A 22712-nucleotide genomic window follows, 5' to 3' on the forward strand; every position below is an offset into this window, starting at 1 on the left:
TAGACGTCTATGAACACACAAGTAACAGTTATAGACAAGACAAACAAAAACAAACACTCATGACTTTATCACAGGTTCTCTCACAGGTTTAAAACACAAACCAAAACGAAGGAAAAGATTTACGATTCTCTGTCCCCTTTATGCTATCACGCATGACCCCTTGGTAAATGATTGCAGCTGTCTCTATTGCCTGAGGCTGCTATATAGTTTACTTTCCAGGTCAATACGTTCCTGCAACGGAGTCTCGCCTTCTTCCAGGCTGACCGACTTCCCGACCCTGGAAATGAACTGTCAGGCCAGCTCGTCCAAAGACTTACCCTTTTGCTACTTAGCGCCCTCACAGGTCGGGAGGGAGATTTACAACCAGAATTCATTATATTTCCGTCACATACACATGTATGAAGTAACTGCACAGATATAATCTGCAGCCTCTTCCTCCTAGCTCACATTAGTCTGTTTCATTACCAGTCAATTCACTTCAGTCTACAAGCTGGAATAAAGGCAGAGCTCTGACTGCAAGATCCATCACTTCATGAAAAGCGATTGATCTACTTATCAAATAAATAAAATTTTTCATCTTCTTCCTTTATAAAAATTGCTTCGGGGATTGACCGTGGGGTACAAATGTTGGAACTAATATCATGCAGCAGGGACCTTTTCTAGCCCATATTTGAGCAAATTAATTAAAAAAAATCCCCTCCCCGTTTCTCATAAGTGCATTAACAGAAGCAATATATCAGCTAGTAGTCCCATTTGTAAAGTTGATTTATGGTAATAATGACTGTGGTAACGTTTTATTACAATGATTTAGCGTGTAAATGAGTTCTGGTTTCCTGAATCCGAACAATGAATAGCAAATGGTCCTGTATTCGACTCTGAACCCAAGTCAGAAGTCAAGTCAATGCCTTTTACAGACCAGCAAATACATGAAAACGCCTTCACTGGCTGTCCTTCATGTTAATGTTCATATGTATTCCTGCAAGGGACCTCAAATACAAAGGCTGATTCAATCGTAACATGTGGGGAACAAATCCTTTAAGTTAACAAATAGTACAGACTTATTGAGCAGGTTGGTGTTGGCTTTAAGATCTGATGGCAAATGACCCTGTTTGATTTGAAATCCCTAGACATTGAAATTCTTACTAGATTTGATTATATTTGTTTTTTTACGAAAGTATCTGAAATTGTTAACAGTGGGTCTGATGGTATTTCGGTGATTTCTCATTTGTTAGAGAACTGACCCTAACTACAGTTTGAAGTACTGAAAGAAGTTCATAAGAAAACTGCTAAATATACAGATCATTACACTATGTACCTCAGTATGATTTAGGAAACAGGTAAGTGACAAAACAAACAGGTTAATTTTGGTTCTGCTAATTGTAATGGTGGTTTTCGCCATGAACTGCAGATCAAGGTCCAATCCAAGCTGGTCTAGTTATAATAATGGATGACTTGCAGTCTAAATCAAAAGAAGTTGGGCTGTAAGCCACTGAGAAAGTGAAGCAAAATTCTGGAATTGAATCATTTCAAAAAACAGTAGATTCTCGCAAATCTGCATTTGCAAAAGGCAGCTCAGTAAAATGAAATGCAGAGCTGTTTTATTGGAACTGAGGGCAGCAGAAGAAGAAAATTTATTAGAACTCTAATTAGAAAACCTATCTCACTCTGCTCAGAACAATCTCAGTTGTCTGGAGCGTTCATTTTCAAATGAGAGCATCAACTACTCCTAAGCAACAAAGTGAGATACTGTAGCTGCCATTATGCTGATTATTTATTTATTTTTGTTTTTTGATTTCTTTCAAACAATACTCAAACTTGAAACATACTCGTCCTAGCTGTAATATTAGAACAGGTCTCCAAAGATTTGATTCATCAATGCCTGTATCTCTCAGCTTCCAGGCTCGCACTCCTCCCCTCTTTGTGAAGCAGTGGAATCGATCATTTCCACGCCACTGGGCTGGACTCCCTTGCGGCAGTGCGAGACCTCCCCTGTCCTAATTGTGGAGTCAGGGAGAAGGCCGACACAAAGCGAGCGGGATGCAGATGAAAAGCGTCTAGCAGATGGGTTGGAGACATATACGCTGATTACTCTTTTCTTTCTCTTCAAAAGCAGCTGAGGGAGAACGCAGCTCTGATTTTGATTTAATTACGAGGAGCCGATAACAAGTTGTATTAGTTCAGGGCCCCAGCAGGGGCTCATTGTCTGAGAAAGACATTAACCACTAATACATCACTTTAATTCACTTCTACTTCAGCGGCCACCTTACACTTGGATTCCTCTTGTGGTTTAGATCCGTTTTGTAACATTTTCTGTTTCAGTCATTATAAATACTACAAGAAACTTCATAAACTCAATGAAAAATCTATCAATGTCGTAAGTTTTAACTCATATACTGTAATTCATATACTTTTATCACTGTGAGATGTGGACTCCACCCCAGGTAAAGTGAGAATCCTTATACAGGTTTCCTATGACATTTCTGCAGTTTTCCCATGTTTTCCCCATGGTTTTACTATGCATTTCCCATAGCTTACCCTGGTTTGCCGTTAATATGCTTATTAATATGCTTTACCATACCTTGCTGGTTTTTACAATGCTTATCTATACTTTACCATGCTGTGACTGTGCTATTCCATTAATAGCAATGTGCATATGCTGATTTTGCACATATAAGACATTGAACTTGCATGGCGCTGTATATTCAAACGTCCTTTACACCACAGGTTTTCAAACTGTGTGGCCTGCCCCCCTAGGGGGTAGCGACAAGGTTATTACGGGGGCGCCAATACCTGACTGGAAAATACTCCTGGCGATTGTAAAAGCTCTGCGGTAAATGGCAGACTCTGTGGGCCTCCAGGATGACTGGGTCAATTAACCACCCAGGCAGGGATATTTAATCTGACCAACCCCTTGTTAAATCTGACCAATGTCCATTCACAGAGCTTGTGTCATTTCAGATCTCTCGTAGCTCAGCCACTCTATTGATCCAGTCCTCCTTCATTGGAAAGATTGAAACATTTTATTAAATCCACCTTTTATAAAGTTATAATAAAGCTATAACAAAAAAAAAAAAACATTACAAACATTACAATTACTATTCGCAAGTGCATTAACATTAATAAAGACTAGTCACTTATTAATGTTGCACCCTCGTTTTCTTGTTTTTTATTCTGCTTTAAATGTGAAAGTAAGGACTTTACAAACACTGTAAATTAGCCAGTCTGTCCGGGTTCACCCATCCTGGACATGCATTTGTACCCCCAGAATACTGGTGAGAGACTGGGGTCTGAGTGGCATGCCTGGGATTAGTGAAGGCGGATGCGGGGGCATGGTTTAATGTGAAGAGATAAACAGGAGTGCATGCCTGAGCGCAGTTGTGCGAGTGAGTGACAGAGGCCGTCTCGGTGATAGCGAGAGGTAGACTTGAATTTAGCACAGAGAGATTTTTATTATTTTGTTTTCTTTGGTGTGGTCCTTTATTGTTTATTTGTCCCGTGCTAACAACCTGCTGAATTTGAGTAAAAAGCTATTGCCTGTGTAGAGCCTGCTTTCATTTTACACGTGACATTACAATATGTTATTTTAAAAATCATATTCTTCTAAACACTGTACTGTTTACTAGTATTAGTATTTCTAAAAGAAACCAATAACAGTGTTGACCTCTGCCGAGGTTAAAAGAAGATAAACCAAAAACTACAGCTTATGAAAGCCAGTTAATCTGACTAAAGACAGTGTTCAACAACTCTCTTTTTACAGCCTGGGGCAAGAAGGCAGAAGGATGCTGGTGTTCAGAGGTTATCCAAACTGGCTGCTTTATAAATAAATCATTTCAAGATGACATCTACGATCACCTACCTACCCTGCTGGGCAAGTCTTCCCAGCATGCACCATGCATCCCCTTACACTGGAATTCAATGACTTCATCTCAGCATGACCAATTATTTTCATTCCAATGCATGCTCACCAATTGGTTTCTCAATGTTTTGTTAGCCCCCTAAGACCTGTCTTGCCATTGCATTACTGTACGACACATACCCACAGGCAAACAGACCACTCCAGTACACTGTGTAGGGCAAACCCGATTACACGCAGCTTGCTCCAGAATTACACAAAGCCCTTTCCACAGAAACTCTGTAATTATTTCACTGAGAGGCAAGCAGTGATTGCAGGCTATGAGAAAGAAGGTCTGTGCTCATTGTGCAATTAGGGGCTGCAAATGATACCTGCTATTTTTAAATTGTAGAATATATGTACAAAAATGTGTCAGACAGTTACTGTATATTTCACTACCCATCATGACTTAGACTATAAATACAATAAAGAATTCTACTGAATTTACAGATTGGAGAAATCCATTATAAAAAAGATGACATGTTTTGACCTTGCACAAAAGAGCCACACTTTTGCTCTAGCATGCCTAGAGCTTTTAATGTTACAGGCAGGGGTAAGAATCTATAACATCATTGTTTCAACACCTCCCATTACACATCCTCAAAGTGATCCTCTCTTTACTCAGTAGGTACAGTAATGGGCTCTGGATTGTGAAAAACTGTTGCAGGAAACTGCTGTAACAATTCAGCCATATTAAAGTAAAATATGTTAAGAATTATTGGGAAATGTAACACTGATTTAAAAAAAAACAGAAATCATGCAAAATTCAGGATGAAAAAGACGTACAACAGTGGACGAAGTCTGTCAGAACAAAGCAGTTATAATGGAGCTACGAGTATTTAGGAACACAGATTTCAAAACTGCACAAATCTGAAGTAAATTGTCAAAGCAGCTCTCTACAGTGCAAACCTCTAAACATACACAACTGTGTCAAATGAACGTCACCTCAATGGCATGTGGTATTCTAATTTGTAATAATCCCAGTAATTTCCAATTACTACAGGACTCAGCAGGAGGAGATGGAGCATTAACATGGAAGCCTACCTGTGAGAAGCGACACCTGGTGGAAGCTGCTGTTCAGTTTGCCCAGGAGGATGAGGACGAAGCTGTCGGAGGCAAGCAGACTGGCATCCTGCGTGCTCTGGTCATACACCACCACTTCCTGCTTCCTTTTCACATCCATCTGTGCGCCAACACAACAAGAGGAGAGGGGGAAAAACCATCACTTTGAATGCATACCAAAAATAAACATGCTTCATATATGTATTCATATATGTTGGTATGTGCATGTGTATGTATTTTTGGATGCAGAGTAATTGTTTGGTATATTTTATTGTTGTATTTTATTGAGTATGGTCTATTTGGTCTCTCTTTGTATTAGTGTTGCACTATCGAGATGTTCCTGTGCTGGACCTGCGGGCACAAAGTGAATAAACTAAAAACTAAAATTAAACTAAACTTTTCACGTGCATCTGTACACAACAACATAGAGGAGGGGAAAAAAGCAACACTTCAAGAAAAACAAAAAATAAACATGCCTTTTATTTTATCAAACTTTAAATGACACCTCGAAATATAGCTCTCACCAGCACTAGCAACATGACTGTGGCTTATTGGGTGGGGGTGGGGAACAACCCAAAAACAAAAAAAACAAAAAAACACCTATCAAAATTAAAATTCCCTGACTTAACCAGAAATGTGGGGTTTTTTTAATCGGGGGGGGGGGCAAAAACACACCACCTCCTGTGTCATATTAAAGTGAATTCAACCTGACAGGGATGCTTCTCATTAAAAGTATTTCAATACAGCACTACTGTTTTGCTTTTGAGGGTAAATTGCATTTTAAGTGGAAAAAACATCCAATATCTTGTTAAGAGGCACAGAGACTGTTTTTGAGACCCTGTCTGTGTGTTAAGGCCAGCATAGCAGTTTAATGGGAAGTGAAGAGACTGCTGGGATGAAAGTATAGCAAGCATGCAGCTGAAGGAAATATAAAGATTATAAAAGCCTTGTACTTATCTACTTCTGCATAATATTTACTTTAAGATTGGTATACATGACAAAACAGATGCTTGAGTTGAGACGTCTTGAATTGAATCGCGTTTTGGCCACAGTGAATGGCGCCCCATGTCATACTGGTATTTCAAAATAATCATTTTGGCAGCTTTCCTGGATCACAATAGCAAGAGCAATGCCACATTACATAAACAACAAATCACTCATAATAAAAATCATTTCACACTGCAAATAATCTTCTTAACTTTTATCATTATATAGTATGTCTAACTATATATTAGGGGTTTTAATCTATTAGTCAGTCCTATGGGCTTCGATCGATTAATTTGGTCTACATGTGTTCGGTACCAAAAAATGGTGCACAAAAAAAGACATCTTGAAAAATGGCACAGGGTACTTCCTGGAAGGTATACCCAATATTTCATAAAGAAGAAAAAAATTGCAACATCTGCTCAGCAGTGCTTTCCTTTCACAGAAGTATAACAAGTCTATCATATCATCTTAGCCGCAAGTAATTTATTATACTTTGTTATTCAACATATTTCTTTCAAACGGTATCAGAAAATTATTATTGAAAGTTAACTACATTGTATACAGTTAGTGTTTGCTGTTTTGAGCATAAACTTAAGCTAAAGAAAGCTAAATATATATTTTTTACTTTTAAATGTTACTTTATTATACTCAGTCAAAAACCACAATTAATCAATCGTTAAAAATGTGAAAACAAGAGTAAATCAAATAAACAAATACATCTTGACATTCTAAACACTCAGACACACATCTTCCCCTTCTGTTCCTTCTAAAAGCACTACCCACTTTTTAACCCAGCACCATTCATTAAAAAGAAAGCCCCCCATCTTTAGTTCTCTCCCTTTCCTTCCAATGAAACATTCAAAATTAAAGAGAACCAGATGAGCCCTCCCAACCCATAAAACACAAACAGCAATTAAAAACTAAGTTCATATTTTAAATGACTAACTTTGACTAACTTCCAATTACATGTAAACATTATTTCCAAACTCTCAAATGGCATTTAAGTAAACATATGATTAGCTGGCATTATGAAACATGTACAGTAAATAGCATTTATACTTTGTATTACTTAAATAGGGTTTTGTTTGTGTGGTGGTTGGCAGGGATGGGGTTAATTCCTATCCCTGCCAAGTACATGTGAGAATGTGGCTGTTCCCAAATTAGATAATTAGTGCTAATTGGGAACAGCCACCTGATATAAAAGAGAGCTATAAAGCCCCATTAAGGGGTAGCAATCGGGAAGAGACATTCTCCAGCTTGCCGGTATAGTTTTACTTGGGTGAGGATTTTCTTTAGCTTTTGTGGTGTGCGATCATTTTGTATACATACATGCTGTGGTGCTTCAAACTGCAACCTATCATCTCTGACCTGCTTGTTTGTCTTCCAGCGCCACTTTGTCACATACTTGTAATTATCTTTTAACACAATTTCATATCACTAGCAGACAGGTATGACCAATCGATTCTGTCAATACGGTGCAACTGATTTTCTGTCACAGCGAGATATTTAAATGGTTTCTGGAGGGATATGTGGCCATTCCGCAATTATTTTCCTTCTGTGTTTGAAATCTGCAGTACGTGAAACGCCTGTAGTCTGATACATATTAGACACAGAAACACCTGCCAAATATCAGCCATCTGTCAAACTGCTGTCTTGCCCTGACAATGAGCAATATAGTTGTTAGGCACTACATCCTTACAGCAGCTCTTTCGAGGAATGAATAACTATGGGATAACTGATAACTAACCTATGATGTAATGTCTTTTAACCATTTAAATAATTTCACCTATGATCAAGCCAAATGTTTACGGAAGCCTCTAGAGGTCAACTACATTGATGAAGGCACTTGCCAAAACGTTTGCCTACTTGAGGGGGTTCATTTCACCAGCCTATAATCAACAGTCTTTTTACACACTGGGGAATCCCTTTAGATTACACAGGGTGTTGTGCCAGCGACAGCAGCTGCCTACAGTATCTGTAAAAGTGCATTATTTCTGTATTGGTAAGGGAACTGAAGACAATACAATCGACTGCTCTGTCCTCTGCTTTTGTGCAATTTGATAAATCCATGTTTCCAAGTTCCCTTTATTTCACATTTTCAATAAGAAGTTACATTTCAAAAAGAGAAAAAAAACATTTAGGACCCCTGCCCTAGGACATATTCCAAGCCCTATTTATAAGGGAAGTCTTGAAGTAATAAGAACATTATTTTTTTAAGTGTAGCACTAAGATTGTTCTCTCCTCTATCCATCCTCCACATAAGAGCATTAGTTGCAGCTGCCACTGATCCTTCCTGCATGACTCACAGTCAGCACCTAATTCCAGAGCGCCTGTCTCAGCAGATAAGACTACGAGTGACCAAGCAGGTAAATAGCTGTCAACTTCAATAGTGAGGAGAAAGGGGGAAAGACAAGACTGCATTTACAAACCACAGAACAAAACTAGCAAGTGCTCTACAGAAATTCATTAAGGCTGATGCAAAATAGAAAGGAGAATATCACTATTATAATGGGTGGTGCAAATGTCATGTAATATTATTATAGCACAATTTACAGAGGTATACCAAAAGTACAGCAGTGTGTGGAAAAAGCACAGTAAAAGGCATGGTACATCACTAAAACACAGGGGTAAAAGACAGTAAACTTACCAGGCTTATTTATCATGGTGGTTCTCTATTTACTGATATATATATATATAATAATATATATATATATATAATAATATATATATAATAAACAAACATGTGGTCAAAATGTAACTTGCTTTAACTGTGTAAGTGGTTTTAGGTGCTGTGACCACAATGGCTGGTGGATAACATCAGACCCGGAAGACAATACATACACACACACATGGCAGGACTGGGGTAATGAACGCGATGCTTGCGCTTTTTAATTAAATATTTAAACTAGACAAAAATACTTTGCAAAATAAAATGCCACAGTAGCCAAAACAGACAAACAAAACAAACTGACACAGAATAAACAAGTATCGTGCTGGTGGTAAATCTTTACGCTTTACTTCGCTTTCCCTCTTAACCTTCGTTCGGCCTCCAAACACACTCCCAGGCCTTTTATAGTGGTGACCGAGGGATTAACTAGCTATCAATTATCTTAACCCCTCGGTCACATTTTGCACGGGTCTAATAAATCTGCGTGACTGTCAGCTAATTACATATTCCAAAAATACATGTGAAGGTCTTCTTGTTAGCGAAGACAAGCTGCTTGAAAGGATGCAAGCCGCAGATGAGAGCAAACACACATGAATAGACACAATGGGGCTGCAGTGGTCAGACAGGCTTCTGGACTAGCTGACAAACTGTAAATATTTAGCTCAGACAGGGTTAGTGACCAAAGACTTTGTTTATGTTGTGTAAAACACAGTGAAACGGTAAACACTGACAGACCTGCCACTATTTTGTTTATTGCTTACCATACATATTAAGAAAAGCTTTCAAAACACCAGATTTGAACAGGTATAATGTGAAGATTCATGAGAAACAATGAAAGTGCTGTGCTGAATATTTAGGACCTGGTTGGAACTGAACCTGGACTTCAGTTGTCTCTACCCAGAACAGAACACCTAAACTCACAAATGAAACCAGCTTTCAGGAGTGCAACAGTGTGATTAGAATCTGAGGGAGAGTGCACAATAGCTCAAGGTGTGTGGTTTAAAGTGGAGTAAGATCTTGGAACTAAACCAACAGGTGATGTCATGTGAAAGACTGCTCCACTCCCAGGGGGTCACAGGTTAGAAAGGTTGTTTCTGTAGAAGGATTACAGAGTTCCCACAGTCTAAACTCCCTGCATCAGGAATGAGTTGGCAACACCCATCATTCTGGGTTGTTTTATAGGGTCCTAGGAATCTAATCTGGCCCAAATTAGCAGAACAGATTTTCCAGGTTGAATCACAGAGCTTCACTAAAATCTTACCTCTAAAGCCACACAATATTGTATAGTAGTTTGCCAATAACTAAACATCTGTACACACAGCATATATATATATATATATATATATATATATATATATATATATATATATATATAAACAAATATTGTAACATATAAACCTTCAACATATTGCAATATTTTGTTTTCTTTAACACTAAGGGAGTGGTGGTGTTTTTCAAATGACATCACCTGTTGCTTCAGTGCAAAGATCTTAAACCCAGATTATACTACTTTTGTTTACCCTCAGGTAAAACGGCTTAAAGTTACTGCACAGAAAATCTGGGACGACATACACATTTACTATCTGCAAATATCTTTAACATATTACAGCGAACAGAAAGGATTGCAAATGTGTCCAGCAGGTGGCAATGGTGTACATACCTCTCTTCTCTCTGTCCCTGACTGTTATGTGTCTAGCAACATTGAAGAGCACGTAATCTCACACGCTTTGCAGAGGCTCAGCACAAGGTGTTCTACCCTAATTGGATCACTGCTAAACTGGGTGATGACATCATTAGAAGAGTGCAGCTTTGTTCTGTACCTCTGTCATGAATGCCACACCAGCTGTGACGGTTTACAGGTGCAGTAATCAAGACACAAAAACGATTGATAATATCTCGATAATCGATTACTCGTGTCCTCCTCATACAGGATGTGTTTAGGAACTACAAAAAATTATGCGTAACATGCACATTAAAAAAATAAAAAATAATCATATTTAGTATATAATTGAATTAATTTTTGAAAGAAGAAATTGATGTGAATGTTACAAAATTCTAAACTTCAAGTGCTAATTTCAGTTGATTAGGTTCTAGTATTGCAAAATTAACTCTTGTTTTACTCTTTTTTAAAATTACATTTAAGACTGGAGTAAATACATTGTAACTATATTTGGCTTAGTTTTAAATTTAGGTGTAACTGATCAATAGGAAATGCAAACTGTGTTATATAAATATCCCTAATCGCTTTCCTATGTGCTTCTACTATTCTTCTAGAGACAAAACAGAAAATTAAATAATTAAACTCTCCAAAAACTTAAATAAATAATGCTATTTTTCCTTAGTTTTTTGTTAGCTGTTGCAAAGTTTAGTATCTGAACACAGGAGTCTGCAATACATATCAACACAAACTCACTGAAAGTCTGTACAGGAACATTTCTAGTTTTAAATCACAGTCTCATCCAGATATATATATACACACACACAGCTCTGGAAAAAATTAAGAGACCACTGAAAATTTTTCTTAAATCAGCATCTCTACATGTATGGCAGCCATTCCATTCCAGTGTCTGTTGAATTCCAACACAGGCACACCTCATTCTACTGAATGAGGTACTGATTAGGGGATCACCTGAACCAAATCTTATTTAATGAGGAAAAGTATAAAAACCACTCCTGTGGTCATCACTATCCTCTTGCAATAGGACCAGCTGGATGGCAAAACAGTGCTAGTAGTACCTCAAAAGTAATTGGTATCAAAAAATAACTATTGACCATGCCCAAAGAGCTGAAAAGGAAAGTTTTGAGTGAGGAAAAGAAGGGTTCAATTCTGGCTTTACTGGCAGAGGGATACACTGAGCGTCGGGTTGCTTCCATCCTTAAAATTTAAAAGACCGGTTCATAAGAACAAGGTCAAGCAGCACACATTGGGGACAACAAAGCTACAGACCGGCAGAGGGCGAAAACGACTCTCCACTGACTGGGATGACCGCCAAATCATTCGAATGTAGCATCCGTAGGATGACATCAAGTGACCTACAAAAAGAATGGCAAACGGCAGCTGGGGTGAAGTGCACGGCGAGGACGGTTCGAAACAGGCTCCTAGGAGCAGGGCTGAAGTAGAGCAAAGCTGGAAAAAAGCCCTTCATCAATGAGAAGCAAAGAACAGCCAGGCTGAGGTTTGCAAAAGACCATAAGGATTGGACCATAGAGGACTGCAGTAAGGTCATCTTCTCTGATGAGTCCAATTTTCAGCTTTGCCCAACACCTGGTCGTCTAATGGTTAGACAGAGACCTGGAAAGGCCTACAAGCCACAGTGTCTCGCACCCACTGTGAAATGTGGTGGAGGATCGGTGATGATCTGGGGGTGCTTCAGCAAGGCTGGAATTGGGCAGATTTGTCTTTGTGAAGGGTGCATGAATCAAGCCAAGTACAAGGTAGTCCTGGAAGAAAACTTGCTTCCTTCTGCTCTGACAATGTTCCCCAACTCTGAGGATTGGTTTTTCCAGCAGGACAATGCTCCATGCCACACAGCCAGGTCAATCAAGGTGTGGATGGAGGACCACCAGATCAAGACCCTGTCATGGCCAGCCCAATCTCCAGACCTGAACCCCACTGAAAACCTCTGGAATGTGATCAAGAGGAAGATGGATGGTCACAAGCCATCAAACAAAGCCGAGCTGCTTGAATTTTTGCGCCAGGAGTGGCATAAAGTCACCCAACATCAATGTGAAAGACTGGTGGAGAGCATGCCAAGACGCATGAAAGCTGTGCTTGAAAATCAGGATTATTCCACCAAATATTGATTTCTGAACTCTTCCTAAGTTAAAACATTAGTATTGTGTTGTTTAAAAATGAATATGAATTATCTTATTTTCTTTGCATTATTCGAGGTCTGACAACACTGCATCTTTTTTGTTATTTTGACCAGTTGTCATTTTCTGCAAATAAATGCTCTAAATGACAATATTTTTATTCAATAACAGTCATCAAATATCAGATATATTCATTTTTGTTTTTTACACAGTGAAAATGGGTTTGGCTTTACCCAAACGCATAGTAAACCAAGAACTGATAATTTGCAGTGGTCTCCTAAACACGTACATACATAAGACATATATGTATACAGATATACAATATATGTGTATATATATATATAATATATATATGATTATAGATGTATATATATATACCTATATATATATATATTATTATATTATTAAAAAAATAAAAAAAAAAAAAAATTAAAAAATATATCATATTATATATATATATATATTGGTGAATAGGAGGGCTATATCGATATATAACTGATACCTCCTGTGACTAGGAGGACAACAATATACATGTTACCTAGGTGAAAAATAAGTATCTAGGCTATATTACTTCTGTAAATACTGCTTTTTCTACTTTTGAGTCAGGCATCATAGGCACCATAACATAGTAAGCTCATTATATCTTTACCCTTTGCTTAAAAATATTTCACAGCTAAAAGAAAGAGAGACAACCACTATTAACACAGTCACGCCCGTGTGGGACACCCTGAAGCAGTAAAACATCCAGGCAGTCATCTAATCACCTGTACCAAGCAAAACAGCCCGGAGCTGATCCTGAGAAGCCCGTGCGATAGGCAAGAAGTCAGCGGGTTAAAAATGCTGCTTAAGTGATCAAAATGAGACACTGATTTCCCAACCCAGTGCTGCCGCATTCACGCTTTATTCACACAATCGCTGTGCTGGCTTTTCTTGCCACCCTGTTCTGTGTTTGCAGTCGGCTTCTCAGCTTTCACTCGGACTGGAGAATGTGAATAGAAATTGCTGATTTTGTTTTTTAATTCCTAATTTAAGTGAACTTAACAGCTCTGTAAAACAGTTTTAAAAGGGCGTGTTACTATACTGCTGAAAATGAGGACACCCCCCCCCCCCCCACACATACACTCAAGACTTAAGAGTGATAGCGACATTTTCCATTTGCAATAATTAACACTACCTTCAGAAGTTATGTATGCAATTCAGATTTATAAACACTTGCTTTTTTATTATTTATGGGACAGTTAAGATAAGAACACATATAGCACTATTGTGCAATTTGTAGCACAGATCCTTTAATTCAGGAATCTGTTTCTAAGCTATTATTCTTGTCCACTGAGTAAAGAGTACATCGAATTAATATATTTAAACTGAGAACCAACCTTGTTTTGATAAAGACAAAATAATATCTTAAGTATTTGTTTTCTCTTCAACCAATATTAAACAACAACAAAAAAAAAAACACAAACATTTGCTGTCTTTAATTACTCTTGTGCCCATGACTAATAAATAATTATAAGTAAAATTTTTAAACAGTAATCAATCATCCTTTTACTCAGGATCAAAACATTAGACTGATAGGAAAAGTATTTCTGAACACCTTTATTACCTGAACACACACAGAAAAAGGTGAAGCCTATTACTTATCTGACCAGTAGATGAACTATTAAAAATAGCTACCCCTTTCTTTAGCTGTGACCTAATAAATGCACATTACGAAAAGCAAGATGTCAGGAGATGTACCACAGGATAAACAAGGAGAATTCATGAGATCACTGCATAGCCTATCCCTTGCCCCCCTACTCCCACTTAACACACCTGCTGACTTTTCAAAGCTTTGCTGGAATCACACCCCCTTTTTTTTGGTAATAGAGCATCTAGTGTATATTTCCAGGAATATTCCCATTTAATATCCTGTTATGTGTGTTTTGCATAATTCTGAATTATTGTTTCTCGTTATATGTTTAACAGGCTGAATTTCTGAGATCTTTAGAAAAGATCAACTTCTAATTTCTGCTCCCTCTGAGGTTAGAGATTTAGCCCATTTCAGATCTAAAAGTTTATCATAGTAAAAGCACAACAAAGTGAAAGCACGGAAAAGCATAGGCAAGCACTGTAAAGAATAGTAAAGTATGGTAACGCAATTAATAAACATGGCAAAAGCACAGTAAAACTGCAAAAAAAAAACCCCAAAAAACTGTGCAAAAATACAGTGGAAAACAGTTCTAAGGGTTTTTCCAACCCTGTTCCACAGCATTTAAACCTACAACCTGCTCCTAATGTACCTATTTATTAAACCTGGAGTGGAATGGCCCTCCATGATCGGAATTCAGAACCTCTGATACCACAGTTGATAACATCTTTAGAAGGCATTCAATCTTTAGGTTTGCGCCCAGAGAACTGTATTAAGGGATAAAGTACTCATCATCTTGGTTTCACAGTTGTTAATTTCCTCTGAGGGTAAACAGTGACCATTTGACATAAGGAGAACTTACCAGCTTTCTAATGAAACCCAACAGTGTTTGTTCACAATTGTACACCTTGAACAGTAATCCACAGAACAATACAAATATTAACAAAAGGAGATCCATGGTGCGTTTACCTGGTTGCTAAGCTACGCTCTGAGCAACTGCCACAGCCGTAAGAAAGCAATGCGTTTGATTGCGACCCCGGGTTTTCAATAAATCAGGGTTAATACAGGAGGTAAAGGCATCACAATTTGAAAACCGATTGGCTGACGAAGCTAGCGAGGTGTGTAACATGGTATACTATAGTATTCCACATAGGTATCTACAGAGGTAGACCAAAGAATGTCATTACCTGTGGAAGTTTCCCTGGTGGAGGACTGGTGCTCAAGACACAGGCTTGTCAGTTGGTCATGCCATGGGGTAAATTACTTGTTCATATTTTGGGATTATTCAGTTATTATTACTCAGTTTCTTTTGATAGTCTTCAGGCGTCAAATGCATCCTAATCCTTAAGCTCTCTCTATCAACTGTTTTGTATCAGGTCATGTTAGTGTGTAATAGGAAATAGAGGAGTCATAGCAGAAAGCGCTGACAATTACAAGATATAAGCCACTAAATTACCTCAAGTACCTTATTATGATGACCTGCTGAAAGAAATATCTCCACAGCTGGCTGGACTGATGTATGTTTTAAAGCTATGGGCCTACATGCTTTTTTTTTAAAGGTTTGTTTTAATTAAAAAATGTGATATTCAGGACTGCTGTTTAACTTTCTTTTTGAATTGGGCTCAGTGTGGGGCATTGTAACTGGAACACCACATGTAAGCCGTATGGTTCTTGTTACATCAGACCACATTCTTGTCCTCCCTGCCTGCCATTCATTTTCAGATCCACAACAAGTGCTGGGCCAGGCCTTTAACCTGTTTGTGAGCAGCGCTGAACAGTGCTTCGATCAGCGAAGCCACTCTTGACCTACATATCCCTTAAGAGACCTTATATAACGGGATGTTGCTTATCCCTCTGTTGGGCCCTTCCCCTCCTTCCCCTGTGCCTCCTTCGTTTCCAGAGAAGGAGATAATTCCAGAGGCATGCTGTAATGGCTTAAGAGCTGTCAAACCAGCGTGTGTACATTTCACACCAGTACCACTTGGTAACAGAATGTTCCAGCTCTGCATTCCCCCTCTGTGGGGGAGCAATATCTCCCTCTCCCTTCTCTTTCTCCCTCCCATCTCTTCAAGTTCCCGTTCAGCCTTAATCCTTGCCAAAGTAAGCTGTGAAGCACATGTTGTCAATGACACCATGCTTCATCTCCCTCTTATCTTCTCTCTGCCAATGTCTGTTCCTGATTAAGGTTTGTAATTTCCCAGAGGCCATTAAAACTGTGCCCTGTGATGGGGTCCCCTCACCTAGTAAAAGCACTGTGTTTGGTAAACCCCTCTCGTGGCAAGTTAACAATTGGTCAGGAGACACCCACAGGGAGCGTTGCATTGGCCTTTGCACGCTGGCAGGGATTGGGAGGAAAGTAAACTGGAGCTACAGTAGTTTACTTCAATCCCCTATCGGTCAGGCGAGTTCTAGTGGGTTTCCCAGGCTTGGGCATTGCCTCCAGGGTAGCTTAGGTTGGAACGGGTAAAAAAGATAAGATTTTCTTGACAGTAAGAACGTAGGTCTCCAGTTTAACTTCAGACCTGATTGGTAAGTAGTGTTCATATGGGTTGGATCGGCATTCAAATTGGGTAGAAAATGGGGGTAATACTGTGAAAAAAACGTATGTCCTGTGGGACTCCAAGTCCAGTAGACTCACTAACACTGTGAAAAACTGCTGTGCATAAGTAACAACAACCTTTACTTTAAACACAGTACTGCAGAAGAAACCTTGTACTAAAATTATATAAAACTGAACAAAAAGTAACCCAGTTTGTGCTAAAATGTCCGGCAATACTGCACACTTATAATTCAGCTATGGAAAATCATCAACTCCTTATCCCCTGCAGGGTGAATAACCCCAGTGAGAGGCTAGTGTTGACATAGAGGAGGCTTTTTTTTGGGGTAAAGCTCTTAAATATGGCAAAGAGTAAGTAGCGAGGTTCCAAAAAAATATAGCATTACACGTCCCCACTTGTTGCTACATTTGTTTAAATAATGTACTTGTAATTTGACTTTTGTTAACATCCTGACAATTTTTTTAATTTTGAAAAGAGCTTTGAAACAAATTTTAAAGTTATAATTGTAAAAAGTTGTCAGGATGTTAACAGTGAAATGAAAAATTACAGGTACGTTATTTAAACAGTTGTAGTAACACGTGGGGACGTGCAACTGTATATTTTTCGGAACCCCCGCTACTTACTCTTTAAGAGTACTAGAGTATCTTCTCCAGCAAAGCTAGGCTGTATTTTTAACAAAAATAAATCTTCTTACACATAACAGGCCTGGACTTCTTTTTACTCCAGGGCCCGATCATTAAGCCATGACCAAGGCTGTCAGCGTTTCTTTTCACTGCAGATAAATATTTGCCATCTGTCATCTCGGCTCATTAATACATTCAGTGTTGAGGATTAACACAGTGCAGGCACTGGCTCGCACTGTGCTGCTAGCTCAGTCTTTCAACACTGGGGACGGTTTCAGATTCAAGAGGCAGTCAAGTCTGTGATCTGTTAGGTCAATACGCAGGCAGTGGTCCTGGCTGCATTTGGGGTTTGTGTGCTACAAGTTTTGGTGGTCTGTTTTAATGACCTAAACAGCAACACTTTAACTATGTATGATTAACGCTGTTGTCCTGCCCCCACCAATTAAAATCAATTAAAAAAAAACAAAAAACAGCAACGATGTTGAGAAAAAAATGATTAAGTATGTTCTTATATTCTTGACAATACACTTCACTGGACATGTGTTCAAGATCAGGTTAATGAATTTCAGGAGGGGATGTACGGGACCCATGTGATCTTGTGTATCACACACAGAAAACTCACCTCTGTAAATGTCATTATATTATAAACACTCCAGACCATTTCAGAATATCTAAAAAGTCTCACTATAGCAACAGCTGTGAGCTTTACAACCCACTGCTCTCTAGCCAAAGTATGGGTTGGATCTTCTTGCATGCAGCACCACAGCGTCACCTACTGACTGAAATGTACTGTCCCGCACCATATTGATAATGCATTGACATATAGTGTATGACCCCATCCTGACCTTTGCCTTGGGTCCATCACCACCAAACTCAAAGGTGGACAAAGGTGGCCGGCCTAGCCCTTTCTCCCCCTGGGTGGTGCTTGGCCAATTGTGTGCCGCCCCCTGGGAGCTCTGTCCTCGGTTGGCGAAGGAATAGCCTGGACTCGAATCCTGCACTCTACATGAGTGCTTTTACTGGATGCGCCACTCGGGAGCCCCTCAAAAGGTGCATTATATCCTTGACCCATATGTAAAAGGAAATTAGATACAATCAACGCAAGACAAGGACTTGGAAAAAGCTGAATGCCCCCCTACTCTGTAGCATAACAAGGTATGCTACAAGGTATCATTAAGGTAAATGTGTCTCAAAAATAAAAATATGTACATTATAAACTGCCTCAAAAATAAAGTACACAAAAGGCTTGGCATAAAACATTCCCAAATTCACAGTTATTTGACATCAGTTTTTCACAAACCGTGTTCTATCTCTGGTAGCCAGTGTGGGTAAGTGCAGAACAGCTGGTAAGCAGAGCTATTCCTCCCACTCCGATGCTCAGTGCCGTGCTAACATTTGAGCACCCCGGGCGCTCTCAAAAATAAGCACAAAAGAAGCCTTCCTCTAAAGCGCGGGAGGAAGGGGGGCATAAATCACATAGCGCTAGCGCCCAGCAGCAGACCGCACGCGCTTCTCCACCAATCTGCCACGGGTTATACAAAGGGGATGATGTCATGCTTAACCAATCACAAAGGGCCCCTCCAGATAGATCCAGCTTCATCCAGCCTTTCATTAATCACTAGCATTATCCTCTTTTCAGGGAAGAGGGAGATAATAAAAGGCAGACAGCTGTAGCGTGTAGGAAAGCAACGTTTAGAAAACAGAAGAGAGATGCGAAGCAAGCTGAAGACATTCTTAAAAGGGCAATGTCTCTTCATTGAGGCTGTACAAAGGAAATTGCTCTGTATAACTACAACAAAAGCGCAATATGATGCTGTATAATGAAGTAATACTGCAATTGGGTTTTTTGAATTAAAGAAGGAATTCTTGCTGCACTTTTTAAGGGAATTGAAGACTACAGTATGTTACTAATCTCTGATACAAGAGAAAATAATAGAACAATATAATACAACAACACCCCCAGGTGTTATTTATAAAAAGTAGGCACATTTGTAATGGAATTTCAATGTAAAACTAAAGATTGCAGCCAGAATGGGTGGAAGAATCTGATCAGCAATGTGCCTTACTACAAAGATTGTTTTAAAGTAGGGTCACCTATACTGCACAGATGAATGCTGATGAAATACAAGGCAATCTTCACTTGCTATACTAGAAGTGGAAGCACTCTCATTTCCCAAGTGAAAGATCATTCTGCATCGCAGTGAAGTGAAACATAAGACTGTAAGAAACTACTTTTGCACCTTGCCTTGGATTCAATTTTAATTCTTACACCAAATAACACTATGCAGTGTTAGCAGTGAATGATTGCACAAAGTTAACATAAGCTTTTGTTATTTGTTATTTTGTTATTTTTGGAATGTCCAAGTATTATTCAACCTGGCTCACCGCTGCAACCCCCGAACTAACTCGGGACACATGGAGCTGTGCATTACTGTGTAACATTGCTAATAACACTTTAAAAACTAGTAACATGTGACAAATGTTGGATTTTTTTCAACATCATCTGTTCCTGTGCCTTTTGCTGCCGCAGACACACAAGAAAAGGCTGTATGACTTTTTAAAAAAGGTGCAGCTCGAGGCAGTGCAGATGATGTCATTCCGACCCTTGGAGGCCACTGACTGAGACCAAAAATTGTATAAACCAACCTTGGAGCACTCACGTTCTCCGAAACAAGTACCGGCAGCCGTCCGCTTCTTGTGCTTTGCAAGCCCTAAGTGCAGCCATATCAGAACTTACAACAACCATGTAGTTCTGAATTGCGCTACCCCCTACCTCGCCCGGGCTCAGCCAATTGTGTGCTGCCCCCTGAGAACTCCAGTCTATGGTTGGCACTGGCATAGGCTGGACTCGAACCGTCACTCTCCAAGCTATATAGGGCACATCCTGCTCACCCTAGCTGAGGATGCGCCACTCAGGAGCCCTTATTTGATACTTTTTAAAAACCGCTAGAAGAATAATATTTGTTTTCTTATTGCTCTAATAAAAAAATGCTGATAAAAAACAAATTATGATACACCCAACTGTAATAAGACTGTAATTCTATCAAGGGTTTTTGGTGACAAACATTTTTTATGGAATCCTTATGTGCAAAGTACGAGGTACTGTATTTGTTACTGCTAAACCTAGTTACTGCTAGGTACTGCTGCTCCCAATGTGAACCAATCCCTCAAACTGCTGCTCCCAGTGTGAACCAATCCCTCAAACTGCTGGTCCCAGTGTGAACCACCCCCCTGAACTGCTGCTCCCAGTGTGAACCAATCCCTCAAACTGCTCCTAGTGTGAACGAATCCCTCAAACTGCTGCTCCCATTGTAAACCGATCCCTCAAACTGCTCCCAGTGTGAACCAATCCTTCAAACTGCTGCTCCCAGTGTGAACCAATCCCTCAAACTGCTGCTCCCAGTGTGAACCAATCCCTCAAACTGCTGCTCCCAGTGTGAACCAATCGCTCAAACTGCTGCTCCCAGAGTGCAGTACCTTGATCTTGGAGTTGGGCTGGAGGAGATCAGTGATGGACACCTTGTCCTGCTGGAGCCGTCGCTTCACCAGTTTGGAGCAGCACACATTGACAGAGTTCAATACGTGGGAGGAGTTGTATTCGGAGAAGGTGCGGCTGTCGATGACCAGCGTGCGCTCCACACCGCGCTGCAGCAGGCTGGCCAAGCGCTGGGCATCCATCACGTTGCGACGTACCTTCTCACCAGCCATGGCTGTCTCGTGAGGGGACGGGAGTAGCAGAGCGATCCGATGAGGGGCTGTAGGACAAAGGCGGCTGAGCGGACGATCACACTCGAGGGCTCATTGTGTCCACAGGTTCATATCTCTAGGGAAAGAACAAAGGGACAGGGGTGTCAAACCCAGTGTGTATCCCTGGAGACAAATTGGTAGTAGTTTGGAGACACTTGTACTTGACCCCTGTGACTATGGGATTCCTGGTTTAAAAAAAAAACAAAAAAAAAAAACAAAAAAAAAAACAAAAAAAACAAACATGTGTCTTTCTCACATCACAAGGAGACTAAAGGAACTTAAAACTATATGAAATTAAAATCCATTTTTCAGAAAATTACTAATGGGTAATCGAATGAAAATACCAAATCGATCCAAAGCACATATTAAGTCACCAGCCGAGATGTTTGTTTACTTGATTTCCTTGCAGTTGGACACTGCAGCATTGACTTATTACTTAACCCCACAATGAGACTGAACTGTTCCTCACCCTCACCTGCATATATGCTGGTGACAAGTGATAAGCTACTACCCACAACCTCCACTGAAGTTCGTTCAGCCAATCAGAGTGGTTCACAGGAGAGCCTTATCCAATCAAAAGGCAGCAGTCGGTCAAAAAAGCTCGCCTACATCCAATCACATTAGGGCGATTAGGTAACTTTCAAAACATATATATAACGGTTGCAGCCCGACACTGGGACAATGTTATACTCAAGCATTGCATCACAATGAACTTGAACTCTTTAAAAGGATTACAAAAAACCATCCAATGATGCAAACTGGAAAGATTAACAAAGGGACAAGATATCATGGAATAACTGAGAACAGCTACACTTTAATATACATAAAATCCCTTACCAAAACCTCTTCAGTGGCACTACGATGCCACTATTGGTCCAATGGTAACACAAGGACACAACTGCTCTGTCACAAAGAACCATGGGTAAAATGTTACCCCAGTGGTAACATTATCATTTTGTGACCTGAATGGTATCCCAATGATATAAACCAATAGAAACTGATGGTAAAAATTGCAATACCATGGCACAATGTCAGCATCAGTGTGCAATTGTGGAACGGCCCACATTAGTTCTAAATCCACAGCGTTCCCATTGCTAGTGGACTGCTAATGGTTCTGCTTGCATTTCTGCAGTGTATCATTATTATTATAGTTTTCTGTAAGACATGCTGGGGGAGCAGCTGTGTGACTAAATAGCAAACACTCAATTCTCCATTGCTGCCAATTCATCTGTGTAATTTGAACAATTCTAATAAAGCTCAATAAACCCTCAGTGTAGAAACAAGCTACCATTGTCCTTAACTCCATTACCCAGAGACGCTCTCATGAGGGGGCTGTACCCGTGTCACACAAGCTGGGCAATCAGAACATATCTGCTGGCAATCACTCCCCGACGAGCACTGCCATGCAAATTTAATTCTCAGCAATTAATGGGTAATTAGCTCAGTTCAAGCCCTTTATTCCTTTAAATCCCCATGCTGGGAGGTTTGAACCTGCCTTGTTGTGTTTGCCTGTAGAGTTGCTTAAAAGAGTCATAACTAAGGATTAAACCTGAAATACAGTGCTGCTACTCCAGTTTTTGTACCAAATTATTGTGATAAGCTGTGACATGTTATGCAAAATAGTGCTCATCAGTTTTATTCACTGTACTAAACTGTATTCGTTAAGAATAGAGCTGTCTACAAATGCGCCAAACAGACTTCAGGTGCAAATCATTAGCTAGTCATACACTTATCG

General features: G+C 39.6%; 1 protein-coding gene across 1 annotated transcript in view; it reads right to left on the bottom strand.

Annotated features, from left to right (window-relative positions):
• LOC121329950 (dual specificity protein phosphatase 8-like) overlaps positions 1-22712 on the bottom strand; it is a 76209-nt gene that overhangs the window by 36743 nt on the left and 16754 nt on the right. The window contains exons 2-3 of the mRNA XM_041276058.1: positions 20708-21053; positions 4937-5075 (exon numbers count right to left, since the gene is read on the bottom strand). Of these exons, the coding sequence (XP_041131992.1) occupies positions 4937-5075; positions 20708-20938 (370 nt within the window). The 5' untranslated portion in view covers positions 20939-21053. The remainder of the gene's footprint in view (positions 1-4936; positions 5076-20707; positions 21054-22712) is intronic.

Source organism: Polyodon spathula, chromosome 17 (genome assembly GCF_017654505.1).
Source record: "Polyodon spathula isolate WHYD16114869_AA chromosome 17, ASM1765450v1, whole genome shotgun sequence".
Lineage (NCBI taxonomy): Eukaryota > Metazoa > Chordata > Actinopteri > Acipenseriformes > Polyodontidae > Polyodon > Polyodon spathula.